The 13,717-nt window shown below is 36.1% G+C and overlaps 1 protein-coding gene across 3 annotated transcripts in view; it reads left to right on the top strand.

Annotated features, from left to right (window-relative positions):
• LOC141389979 (protein serrate-like) overlaps positions 1–1,255 on the top strand; it is a 92,567-nt gene extending 91,312 nt beyond the window's left edge. For all 3 annotated transcript variants that reach the window (XM_073962339.1, XM_073962341.1, XM_073962340.1), the window contains exon 14: positions 59–1,255. In XM_073962339.1, the coding sequence (XP_073818440.1) occupies positions 59–600 (542 nt within the window). In that variant the 3' untranslated portion in view covers positions 601–1,255. The remainder of the gene's footprint in view (positions 1–58) is intronic.
• Positions 1,256–13,717: the final 12,462 nt, after the last annotated feature.

Below are 13,717 nucleotides of genomic sequence, written 5' to 3'. Positions count from 1 at the left end.
AATTTAATTCTTCCAATGCATTAATTTCCCATTTCCTTATATTTCGTTCTCATTTCAGCCCATTCCGATTCCAAATCTGCCATAATCGAAGTTAAAGTTGAAACTGGTAACAAAAACTATTTCCTCATCGCTGTACTGTGTGGCATTTTCATAGTCCTGGTAATATTGGCCATATTTCTTAGTTTATTTTGGCGTCAACGTATTATTGCTGCCTCTGCGTCGGGCATAAATCTCACCCCCTCCATAGATGCATCACGTTTAGATCCCGAGAAATCCAATAATCTACAAAATGAAGAAAATCTACGACGTTACATGAATCCACTGAAGAATAGCAGCTCCTCATTGGTGGATCGTGTCAATGAAAAGAATCTCAATTTAAATCCTGATCCTGAAATGGTTACAATTGGCACACTGGCCAGTGCCTCTTCATCCACCTCTGGTGTTCATCGTTCCCAGCCATTGTATACCGAATCAAATTTCGATTATACACTCGATGAGAATGCCAAGAACAAACATGACTCATCGGTGAAACGCAGTTCACAAATCCTATTGCATAAAATGGAAAATTCCGATATGAAACGTAACACCGTCTACAGATAGTCCACCGTTTATGTTTAGGTATTTTTTAAGGTTACAAAAACAGAAAAACAAACAACAACGAAAAAAAAAGACTTTGCCACCATAGGTGGCAAGAATTTTTCATTTAATGCCTTAGGCTGTGTAACTGCTCAAGGCTCAGTGAACATAAAGCACGACGTCGCCGCATCATGATGAGCAGAATTGTAAAGATTTTCTTTTTTGGAAAGGAAAAAGACTTTGCTGTCATTTTTATTTATCGCCAGCAGCAGCGAAATACTCAGGGGAAGATCAACACCAAATGTTGTAACTCTACGATATCACCACAAAAAAAAACACTCTCACGCACACACATGCACACGCAAACACTCACCATCTTGTTAAGACTGAGACAATTTAGACAAATTGTTATTATCGAAATAGGAATTCGTTAGGGATTAGAAATTGTTAAAATGTAATTTTTTTTTAATATTTATGTTTAGTTAACTTTTCGTTTTGTGTATAAAAGAAAGAAACAGACAAACTGATACTTGCCTAATTAAGTTAGAGGGCATTTCTTTAATAAATAATGTACTTAATTATATTTACAATTAATTTGTAAGTAAGTAGAGAAAAAATCTGTAAATAGTTAAAATAATTAAAATATAAATAAATAATTTTTATGAAAAAATTAAAAAAATGTTTCAATGACGTTTGAGGGGATAAAATAAAATTGCCCTATGGTAAGTGCAAAAATAAGTACAACATTCAATTCAGAAATTTCACACAAGAATTTTTCGGCATGTAATTGTACAAAGGTTGTAGGTGGAGTATCGATTTCCCGAACACCAAAATATATCGTTGTAATCAGGACCACGTGTTCTTTGCCTTGATGATTATTAGCATAGGAATACGTTGGAATCATATAGGTCAAGAAGATAGAAGAGTTGTAGGACCACGAACTTTGAACTTCATGTTTGGGTATTTCTTTTACTTGTTAGTGATATATTTGGAGGCATAAGCCGTCTAAATTTATTAGTTATTTTATCAATACACAAAGGTTTTATATCATTGCTTGTTTTATTAATTTGTGATAATTAGTTCGATTGTTTACTCCATGGGTTTTTGGAAGTTCTGATTTTCGAGATACTAATAACTATGCCCAATCCATCTTCACTTCGGTCTAGTGATTTGCATTGTTATTAATTCTTCTCTCATTCTTGTATCCAGATTTATGTTTAAGATTGTGTTCGATCAAAATAAGCAACAAATTATTGCGAGACAATTGTTATTGAATTTGAAGTTTTTTGGCTGACATGATCCATGTTTCGTTACCATACGGAAGTATGAACTTAAAGCATCTATTGATGTTATTTTGGTATTCTGGAATATTTCTGCTGCCCTGCAGAAATGTCAAATGTTGTACTGACTTTTTCGTAGGTCATCTACAGCGTTATTAATGGACATCACGCTGTCAATATACCAAATGCTTTGATCAAACTCGATAAGATGAATTCAAATCGTGAAGCTGCAATCGGGCGAACAGCATTGCAACAGTTTTGCCAATATTAATCGGCACACCTGCTTCTTCTTCTTTATTTGCCTATTCGATTTTCGAATGTTAGCGACCAAAATGCAAATACAAGAATATTATTACAATATACGGTGCTCTTGAACCAAATTTAAATGGAAGTTTTTGCGGATTCTATGTTAATAGATGAGAAAAATAAAAAAAAAAACAAGTAAGCAAAGGTTATAGTCGGACGGGGCCGACCATGTGATACCCTACACCACTGTCCCTGGGAATTAGCTTTCAGCAAATCAAAATTCCTTTATGGAACAAATTAGCTTATTGTACGAAATACTTTTTTGGATTCTACCACCTTATCATATTAAGCTTGGGACCTACAGTTTATAGCCGAGTCCGAAGGGCGTGTCCTAAGACAACACTTTTAGAAAAGTTTTATATGGCTTAAATACTCAGAAAATGTCGCCAACATTACTGAGGTGTATTTTGCCACCGTTGAAAGTTTGATGTTACCTCGCCGAGGAATCGAACAGACGATATATGTGGAACAATTATGTATATCATTATACATTTCTAATAAAAGTTCCAAAATTGGAAAATTGACATTGGTACCCTCTTCTGATACATCTATAAGTTTTCTTTGAATATGAGGTTCCTTTTTGGAATACACCTAATATAAATAATATATAAGCCGCTGCAAATATACCCAGACGGACATTGCTCGACAGACGGACATTGCTCCAATTTTATTGAACAAATGTAAATGCTATATACAAATTTTCAAAGGGAACATTGTGAGTTTATTGAAGATCTATCGTCAAAAAAGTGCACTTGTACCATACATATTGTGTGGAAATGCTCGCGATTTTGTGTATTTCGAAAATAGTTCATTGTGGATATATATTGTGATATCTTTATATATAAAACTCAATTGTCGTTTGTTGGTAATTGAATCAGTTGAAAACGGCTAGAGCGATTTGGATAATTTTTTGTGGAAATGTTAGTCATAGTCCAGTTTAGGTTTTTATGCAAAGAAAAATTGACCACGCCCACTTTTCCGCCCACTTTTATAAATATGTTATATCTACGGAACTACTCAATAGATTTTCCTGAAATTTGCAGGGAACGTAGAGTGATGGCCCCCGGTTGAAATAGGCTACATATATGGTTGAATTTCGGATCGGGCGGGGTACCTCCCCTATGCCCTATTTTTGTAAAAATGCAATATCTGCAACAATTACAAATGTATCGCCTTGAAAATTAATTTCCGAGTCAATGGCGATTGTGTCTCCGACCTTACGTCCTTATTTGGGGCATTAAGACTGGACAACGCCCACTTTTTTAAATATGTTATATCTACGAAACTACTAAATCGATTTTCCTGAAACTTTCAGCGAATGTACAGGGTTGGTCCCCGATAAAAATAGGCTACATATTTTTTGACTTTCGGATCAGGCGGGTACCTTCCCTATGCCCTATTTTTGTAAAAATGCAATATTTGCAACAAATACGAATGTATCGGTTTGGGAATTTATTTGCGAGTCAATGGCGATTGTGTCTCCAACCTTACGTACTTATTTTGTGACTTAAGATCCGACCACGCTCACTTTCTAATTAGGTTATATCTACAGGGGATTTTCAAGAAAATCGCGATTTGTCTAAACTTTTAAATCTTTATAAATAAAAATCAAATGTCGTTCGTTGGTAATGGCATCAGCTGAGAACGGCTGGACCGATTTTCGACTTGGGTTTTTATGCAAAGAAAATTTGACCATGCCCACTTTTACCCCCACTTTTTTCAATTTTCTATTTTTATCATTTCTACAAAAACTACTGAACCGATTTTTCTGGGAATGTACAGAGATGGTACCCGCTTAAAATAGGCTACAAATTCAGTTGAATTTCGGAAAGGGCGGGGAACTTCCCCTATACCCTACTTTTTTAAAAATATAATATTTACAATAATTACGAATGTATCTATTTGGAAGTTAATTTGCGAGACAATTGTGGTTGTGTCTCCGACCTTACCTACTTTTTTAGGAACCACAGACTTGACCATACCCACTTTTTAAAATATGTTACATCTACAAAACTACTGAACCGATATTCGTGAAAATGTCAGGGAATGTACAGGCCTATTTTCTTGAATTTTGAAGAGGGCATATTTAAAAAAACGCCTTACCTTTATGAATTAAAATCAAATGCTGTCATAACCCAACTTAGGTTTTTTGGAAAGAATAGTTTACCACGCCCCCGAAAACAGGTTACATATTTTATTGAATTCCAGAGGGGGCGGGGTACCTCCTCTATGCGATATTTAAAAAAAACGTTATATTTGGGCCCTATAGGCCCGACCAAGCCTGTTTTTGTTAGTATGACATAACTCCAATACTACTGAAGGGATTAGGATAAAGACAGTGACATGGACGATAATAAATCCTAAAAGGCAAAAATTGGCGAAAAATCCGACAAAGTTCGTAAGAGAAAAGAAAGGTTACAGACAAAATCTGTTGATAAATTTAAAATCCTTCTCGGTTTGACAATGGACCGAAGAAGTGAGGTAGAAAATACCTACTTTTGAATTAAAACTCATTACGACGGGCCAGCATCGTGGACCGGGGTCTGCTAGTCAAATATATATTTAACCGGTAAAAAACAACTAATAATGTGTAGAAATTCCAACAATTTGCAAACAAATTTATGGCTAGGGTTCCACGTAATTTGCAATAATGATGGGAATTTATCTATCATGGTAGAGACAAATTGTAACATGGGAAGAAAATGTTGTATTCTACACAAAACCTATTATATATTAGGCAGTAGGCCCGTTAGTTACCCATGATACACATTATTCCAATTTGCATCAGGGGAAAGGTCAGTAGTTAATTTTCCATATGTAGGCTACTTTGCTGGGACATGGAAGTAAAATATGGACCAAATTTTAAATTTTTATATTTTTCATGCAAAAGTAATGGTTCACGATGTAAAGGTTAATGGGTACTTTACACGATATGTTTTTTACATATGAGTTGTCACTTTGCATATACATTTTGTATGGGAGAAGTGACAACTCATATGCAAAAAACATATCGTGTAAAATACCCATTAGGTCGAAGAACATACCTACAATTTTGGATGATGATCTCATATTGTCTAGTGGGTTAGATAATATGAGATCATCATCCAAAATTGTAGGTATGTTCTTCGACCTAAACTCTTACATCGTGCAAAATCTAGTGACTATTGATCTATAACTGCGACCTCTAGCGTGCTTCTGATTACACTACAAACAAATAACTGGATATATTAGGCTGTAACTCTTTTATCTGATCACGTACATCAACGTAATCGACATCAGCGCAAAGGTCAAGAGATCCTCTTCCAAATATAAATCGAGGGAAGAATGTGTCTTTCAAGAACAAAGATATAAGCTGTATATTAAAAATTTTCACAACCCTCTAAATATTATCCGATCGCCATCTCAAATTGCAAGCTTCTCCTTTGTGATATACTCTTACCTTATTTAAAATTAGCGTTGATCGGACTATTAGAGCCGCTAGAAAATTGGATAAATATTCACCCTAATTGCGGTTGGCGTTGTCGTATCCAAAATTGCAAGCTGACGTGTCGTAACGACTAATTGGTATTATGTACGTTTTTGTACAAAAAATCAAAAATTTCAACTAAGAAATTTACATTGCATCAATCGTTATATGAGGACTCTAAAAGATTTTCAATAGAAAGTTTGTCATCTGATTAAGACAAGAAATTTATCTTATGCAAATGAATCAAAGTAGTAAAAATTGTATTTATTATAGTTACTTTTCCAATATATTTTAATAATCATTGCCAAAAAATTCTTTTGAAATTAATTTGTTTTTATTTTTATATGCTGTCGTTTACAAAATCGGTCACGACTCTTTCCTCGTATTTCAACGCCATACGTAATACCAATTTGTCGTGTTACGCCATACGTAATACCGATTTGTCGTATCAAAAAAAATAAATGTTGTAGTTAAACCAAGAAATGCGTTCTGGAAATTACAAATATATTTCTTTCGATTTTTAAGGACATAAAATGCTATAAAAGACAAAAAATTTCGCTGTATATAATTTTTCATCATATAAAAATGTATCTTACGACTACGCCTACGACAACGTCTACGTCACTTGAACGTCTACGACTACGCCAACCATAATAAGGGTGATTATGTTTTTGGTCAATTTCACCCGCTAAATAGTTCACGAATAAGAATAAGAATAGGGATCTATTCTGATATGAACCCGACCTCCATACAAAATTTCGTGACGATCGGTCCATAATTGCGGTCTGGAGCGTTTTTACAATTTATAATGGACAGACGGACGGACACACATCTCAAAATTGCTTTATCTCGTCGAGATATGAAGATTGGTATACCACATTGGGGGTCTCCGACGAATATTTCGCGGTGTTACATGAATTTTTACCAAAACAAACTTATAATACCCTTTCCCACATTGTGGTATAGGGTTTAAAAATGGAAATTACTTGTGAACATGTTCGTCTAAGAATTTTTCACAATTTTCGACGTGGATAATCACCGCAAGAGTGCATCGATCAAATTCAATTTTTGTATGTCGATAAAGGACCATCCTATTCAAAGTTCGTTTTTTGTGAGGGTCGCCCAAAATCGGTCGTTGTGCCAGGAAAAAAATATACAGTGTTAGCTTAAGGCCTCAGTAGCCAGAGCTACTACTCTCATTATATTTGTAATTATAAATTATAAGTATAATTGTTAATAAATAAATAAATAAAAATATACAGTGCATGAACGGATAATGCGAGATCGCCATGTTAAATACCAAGAGATAGAGGCATCCTTGGAAATTTTTTCCACCAACTAACATTTGATATTGCATAAACACGTGGCCGCAAAAATGGATTTTTCTCGTTAGGTTCAGCAAAATTGGACAATCTCTCCAAAAAGGCTACTGTGAATTGGTTCTTATAAACGAGGTTTATAAGATCGTTACAGGCGGTGAATCTAGGATCTATGCTTAGCAGCTTGAAACAAAGCAGGAATCGGCCGTTTGTGCCTTCGAAAGCGAACCAAAACAAACGAAAGTTGTTCATGTAAGAAGCACTTCGAAGCAAAAGGTTGCCTGTTTCTTCAGAAAAACTGACCGTGTGGCATCAATACGGCTTGAGAAATATAGGACGGATAATTCTGAGTGGTACACTATAATTTGTTTGCTGAAGTCTCCTGAGTAATTCGGAAAATGAACAAGAGAACACAAATAATTCTCCATCATGACAATGTGGACTCTCACACATCGATTCAAAACAGCGCACAGTGCAAAGTGGATCCACCCATTGGCCAAAAATAAAAAAATTAATGTCAAAATTTTGGTACAACATCTGGCAACTGTGGCAGCAATGACATGGACCTTTTTAAAAATGCGGTCAACCAAAAAAGTATACATACACCCTATAAATCTCGGGTTTTAAGGGTAAGGAAGCATTTTTATGAAAATCCAAGTACATAGTTCTATCTCATATCCCTAATAAACAATATTACATACAACAAAAATATATTCCATAATGCAGGGAAAAAGTGTACACACCCAATGAAATATTAAGATTACCGTAAAATTTATGGAATAAGCAATACAAATTTTACATTTTATTAATTTATCGAATGTCTCTGGTTGTCTATGATATATTTTAGACAAAGTAGGAACATATATGTGCTTTAATTGGCGTTATTTAAGGTCAGACTTCGCGTATAGCTTGTTAAGGCGGACTCTTGCAGATTTCTTTGAGTTTTTCGGTCTAGTAGTTTATGAAACCCCAGAAAATACAGTGGGACTAATAATTTTGGGATCCAAGAGCGCTATGAAGTTTTTCTTGTGGATAATATATGCTTCTGAGCTTCGCTAAATATACGAATTCTTTGTTGTGAGTAAAACCTATTTTTTAAGTGCAAGTAAATATATTCAAAATATTGCGAAACTAATACGTATAGCAAAATATTGTATTGGATTTTGAAGGAGGAGGTAATAGTTTAAAAATAGTGTTTAAGCCTGTTGTGGAATTCTAGTTAGCTGCATATTTTCTCAGTGTATTTTGTAATGCCAATTCGATCATATACCTAAATTTGACCTAAGGTTTTAGACATAATGCCCACCAGTGCCCACGTCGGGAATAATTTTTTAAAGTAGGTCATGGGTTTAAGATTATTCAGTATTAAAATCCTGGACTATGTCATGTTAAAGCCGGTCAGGACCGTTCCTTGGTATCTTCTATCCCCTACGTCACCCTTAAAATTGTAGCTAAAATCCTCAAAACACCGAAAATCGGTGACGTAGGGGATGGAAGATACCAAGGAACGGTCCTGACCGGCTTTAACATGGCAAAGCCCAGGATTTATCTTGGTCCCTCTTTCATCTCAAGTGGACACTGACCTCCCCGTGGTGTCACCTGGAGAACTGCCTTTAACTCCCGTTAAAGGTGGCGAGCTAACATGTGTCGCTGAATAAAGCTGCCCTAGAATAGGGTTTCTATGGATACCTTAGCGTGTAACTCTGTTATCTGACCACGTACATTAACATAATTGGCATCAGTGGCAAGATGAAGAAATCTTCTTCCAAATTTGTCTTACGTTGGCGGTACGTGCCTTCCAGGAAGATCGCTATAAGATCTATATTAAAAATTTTACCAATTTTCAGACAAAAATGTTGATTTTTTTAATCCGCTAAATTGGTTGGATTTTATGTTGTTTTGGAGATTGTTTTGTTTCCAAAAGCCTATTTTTGCATCATAAGATAATCTGGACCTTTTTCATGTTATTTTGTATTAACAGCATAAAGAAATTCTTACCGTATACTCCCTCCAGAGGGGAAAGGGGGAAGAATGTTACGCTCGTGGTTTCTTAAAACATTCTTCGCAGCAGCACAAAGCTTTAACCGGCGCATTGGCTTGATTTTTACACTCTACATATTTTTGGCCACTTTTTGCATACAAGGGGATCCACTGTGCAGTGGTTCCATTTGTATAGAAAGGAGTGCCAAAAATAGTTATAATCGAGTTAACGCCTCGAAACATAGTTTTATAACGAGCCCAAAAGGGAGAAAAACAAATTTAATGGATGTAGGTGCACATTTGGGTGTAGCCCCCATATAAAGGTACCCCCCGATTTTTTTATATTTTGACTATTTTAGCCAAATTTTCCAGCCGATTTGGCTGTAATTTTGCATTTTGTGTTCTGAGGGAACAACATACCACCTTGCAAGAAATATTCAATATAGGTCAACGTTTAGGTATAGCTCCCACATAAACGTACCTTCCTATATTCGGTATTTTGACGATTTTACCTAGATTTTCTAACCGAGTTGGCTGTAATTTTGTATTTTGACTTCGGAGGGAAGATCACACATCCGTGCAAAAAATTTTCAATATAGGTCCAAGTGTAGGTGTAGCTCCCATATAAACGAACTTCCCGATATTCTGTATTTTGACGATTTTAGCAAAAATTTCCAACCGATTTGGCTGTAATTTTGCATTTTAAGTTCTGAGGGAACACCATACATTTTCAATATAGGTCTACGTTTCGGTATAGCTCCCATATAAACGTACTTTCCGATTTTCGGAATTTCGGCGATTTTTCAGGGCTGGTATAACTTAGACTTGCCTCTGTATTTAAAAAAAAAATATGGGCTTGCCGTTACGGGGCCAACATTAGTGAAACTCAACATAAATTTATAGTAATGATATTAAAAATAACACAAAAAGTCATTAACAAAGAATTTATTTTTAAGGAACTTAGAAAATGAATTTTGAATTTGTTGTTTCGTAGGAATATTGTCAATGCCATCAACTATAAGTTTCATTTTGGAAATCGTACATTTACCTCTTAATTATACCCTCCGCATTTATTCTAACGAGGGTATATACACTTTCACATGGGCAAAATGTGTCTCATCGAAATAATGGTTTTAGACCCCAAGTATGTTTGGACGAAATCCGTTTCAGACAATTTGGAGTCGATTAAGCAATGTCCGTCCGTCTGATAACTCTCGAACGGATGAACCGATTTGGTCCAAAATTTGGCTTTAGCAATATTTTGTCCAAACTTCGTTTAAGTTTGAAGATGGGTTATATCGATCCACTCCTTCCGGTACCTCCCCCACAAATGTTCGGAAAATTTGTGCGCACGATAACTCTTGAAAGGGGTAGCCGAATTGGTCCATGCATTGCACATCGTGAAATTTCTACCAGACTTAGATGTAGTGCTAGTACGGACTCAATCGGTCTACTCCTTCGGGTACCTCCCACACAAAATTTCGGAAAAGTGTAGCTGTCGAATCTGTTTGACTTTTGTTGTAACAACTTGCATTCACCGCCCCCATACGATGGAACTAGTTTCATCAGGGGCAAGTCCTAACTTCCTGAGAAAATAGACTGAAAGTCTCAAGAAACCCCTATGACACCGTGTGTAGAGGTTGGAGCGCAAGATAACTCCCGAACGGATCCGCCGATTCGGTCCAAAATTCGGACTTCTTAATATTTTGTCCAAACATAGTTTATGTTCCAACATAAGCCATATCGGTCCACTCCACAAAAGTTCAAAAATATTCGGAAAAAATGTTCGCACGATAACTCTTGAAGGGAGTGAGCGATTTGGTCCATACTTTACACATCCTAATATATCTACCAGATATAGATGAGGTTCGAGTATGGACTATATTTGTCCACTACTTCGGGTACCTATCACACAAAATTACGGATAAGTTCGCTTTAAGACCTGCTCTCGAATCAGTTTGATTTTTGTTGAAGCAACTTGCATTCGCTGCCTCAATTACGACAGGAAAATTTTTTCAGGGGCTAGTCCATATTCCTTGAGAAAACAGGCCGAAAGATGTAAAAAACACCTATGGCTGGAGAGCATATATCTCGAACTGATCAACCGATTTGGTCCAAAAATTTGCCCTTTGTCATAGTTTTAGTTCCAAGATAGACAATACCGGTCAACAACTTCCTGGACTTCCCCCGAATATTTAAATGTCACTTAAATGGTATGCACGATATATCTTGAACAAATTTAGTCCAAAGTATGGATCTCCTAATATTTTGTCCAAACTTAGTTTAACTTCTAAAATGGAGGTACCTTAGGGTAGTTTAAGGTCTGTTCGCCTCTGCAACACTTTTGAACTTTTATCCTAATCCATATTTTCGTCCGCAAGTTCAAAAAAAGCCACAAAAAGGCGTAAATACATTCGATCTGTCCGTTGATGGAAGTTTCAATTCACATAGGCTGAAGGTATATCTCTGTAGGCAAAGCCGACTGATACTTTTTTACTTCTTAATTCAAAAGTTACAGAATTTTGACCAGCATCTGAAACACGAAGCGTCGTTATCTTCTGGTACCTCCCCCACTAATGTCAACAACATGTGCATTTAATCAAGATTTGTATTATTTTAAAAATTGCTTCTAAGTTACGACAAATTCCTGCTGCCGCATACCAAACTTGTAGACTCCGTCCCTAGGTTGAAGTCATACATTAACGAATTCTGTGATATCACAAAAATCTGGAACCGAATATTTCTTTTTGCATTATTTTTACTATTTTTTTCTGTCGGCTGAAACTGAACTCTAATTCTTAAAATTTGTATTTGTAAAAAAACTATAAAAAAAATTTCCATCTCGAAATACACGGCATTCGTCAATGGATGTTTTCACACAAGAACGACAAATGCAAAAACAACAAATAAAACATCATGAAATAAAAAATGATGTTCAAATTAAATGGTGATGTATTCTTCAGCACATTATTATCGATATTTATTACCGCACCATTCAAACCGAGTAGTGGTGATTGGGGGCAATCAAATAAAATTAAATACAATCAAATCAAAATACAGCAATTTTATTATTTCATTAACGAGGCGGTTATAAAAATTTGGGAAATTTAAAATAATTATATTTTCAGAAAAAAAATTCACGAAGGGACATGGGAAACTTCTCTCTTAGTGCACACCGCTTCGCCGAGTCCGAAAAGCGTGTCTTAAGACCAGGCTGTGTGTAAAGAAGTTGTAATAAACAAGTTAAAAAGTATCAGTCGGCTTTGCCGACAGAGATATACCCTCAGCCTGTGCAAATTAAAACACTTTTTTCACCAAAAACGTATGTATTTAGGGGGTTTCAAAATTTTGGTCGTATGAACTGGCAAAAATGTTGATTAGGATTAAGTTCAAAAATATTGCAGAAAAGGTACTTAAAGGAATGGACCATCATAGACCATGGGGGTGCCTTGGGGGTTTTTACACCCTTTGGGCTCTTTTCTTAAGAAGTATGGACTTGCCCCTGAAACAACTTTTACCATCGTAATTATGGCAGTGAATGTAAGTTGCTTCAACAAAAAACAAAGTGATTCAATAGCAGGTCTTAAAATGAACTTATCCAACATTTTGTGTGGGAGGTACGGGATCGAGTGGACAAATATAGTCCATATTCGAACCTTATCTATATCTGGTAGATATTATGAGAATGTGTAAAGTATGGACCAAATCGGTCACTCCCATCAAGAGTTATCGTGCGCACAATTTTTCCGAATATTTTTGAACTTTTGTGGGGTAGGTACCTGAAGGAGTGGACCGATATGGCTTATCTACAAACTTAAACTAAGTTTGGAAACAATATTACGAAGGCCAAATTTTGGCCGGAATCGGAATTTCCGTTCGAGAATTATCTTGCGCTTCCACCCATGAACATGGTGTCATAGGGTTTGTTTTTCAACTTTCAGGCTATTTTTTCAGGAAGTATGGACTTGCCCCTGAGGAAACTTGTACCTTCGTATAGGGGACAGTGAATACAAGATGTTACAACAAAAACCAAGGCGATTCGAGAGCAGGTCCTAAACTGAACTTTTCCGAAATTTTGTGTGGGATGTACTCGAAGGGGTTTTCCGATTGAGTCCATATTGGAACCTCATCTAAGTCTGGTAGAAATTTCATAATGTGCAAAGTATGGACCAAATTGTTTACTTCCTTCAAGAGTTATCGTTCGCACAAATTTTCAGAACATTTTCGAACTTTTGTGGGGGAGGTACCGGAAGGAGTGGACCGATATAATCCATCTTTGAACTTGAACTAAGTTTGGACAAAATATTACGAAAGCCAAATTTTGGACCGAATCGGCAGATCCGTTCGAGAGTTATCTTGCGCTCCAACCACTACACACGGTGTCATAGGGTTTTTTGTAACTTTCAGGCTATTTTCTCAGGAAGTATGGACTTGCCCTTAATGAAACTTACAGCGTCGTATAAAGGACAGCGAATACAACTTGCGTAAACAAAAATCAAAGAGATTCGAGACAAGGTCCTAAACCGAACTTTTCCGAAATTTTGTGTGGGAGGTACCCGAAGGAGTGGACCGATTGAGTCCATATTGGAACCTCATCTAAGTTTGGTAGAAATTACACGATGTGTAAAGTATGGACCAAATCGGTTATTCCCTACAAGAGTTATCGTGCGCACAAATTTTGCGACAATTTTTGAACATTTGTGGGGGAGGTACCTGAAGGAGTGGACCTATATGGCCCATCTTCGAACTTAAATCGAATCTGGACAAAATATTTCGATACCCAAAATTTG

The sequence above is a fragment of the Musca autumnalis genome, unplaced genomic scaffold, assembly GCF_047663935.1.
Source record: "Musca autumnalis isolate F117 unplaced genomic scaffold, ASM4766393v1 scaffold_1, whole genome shotgun sequence".
NCBI classification, from domain to species: domain Eukaryota; kingdom Metazoa; phylum Arthropoda; class Insecta; order Diptera; family Muscidae; genus Musca; species Musca autumnalis.
This window is presented reverse-complemented; position numbering and strand designations above follow the sequence as displayed.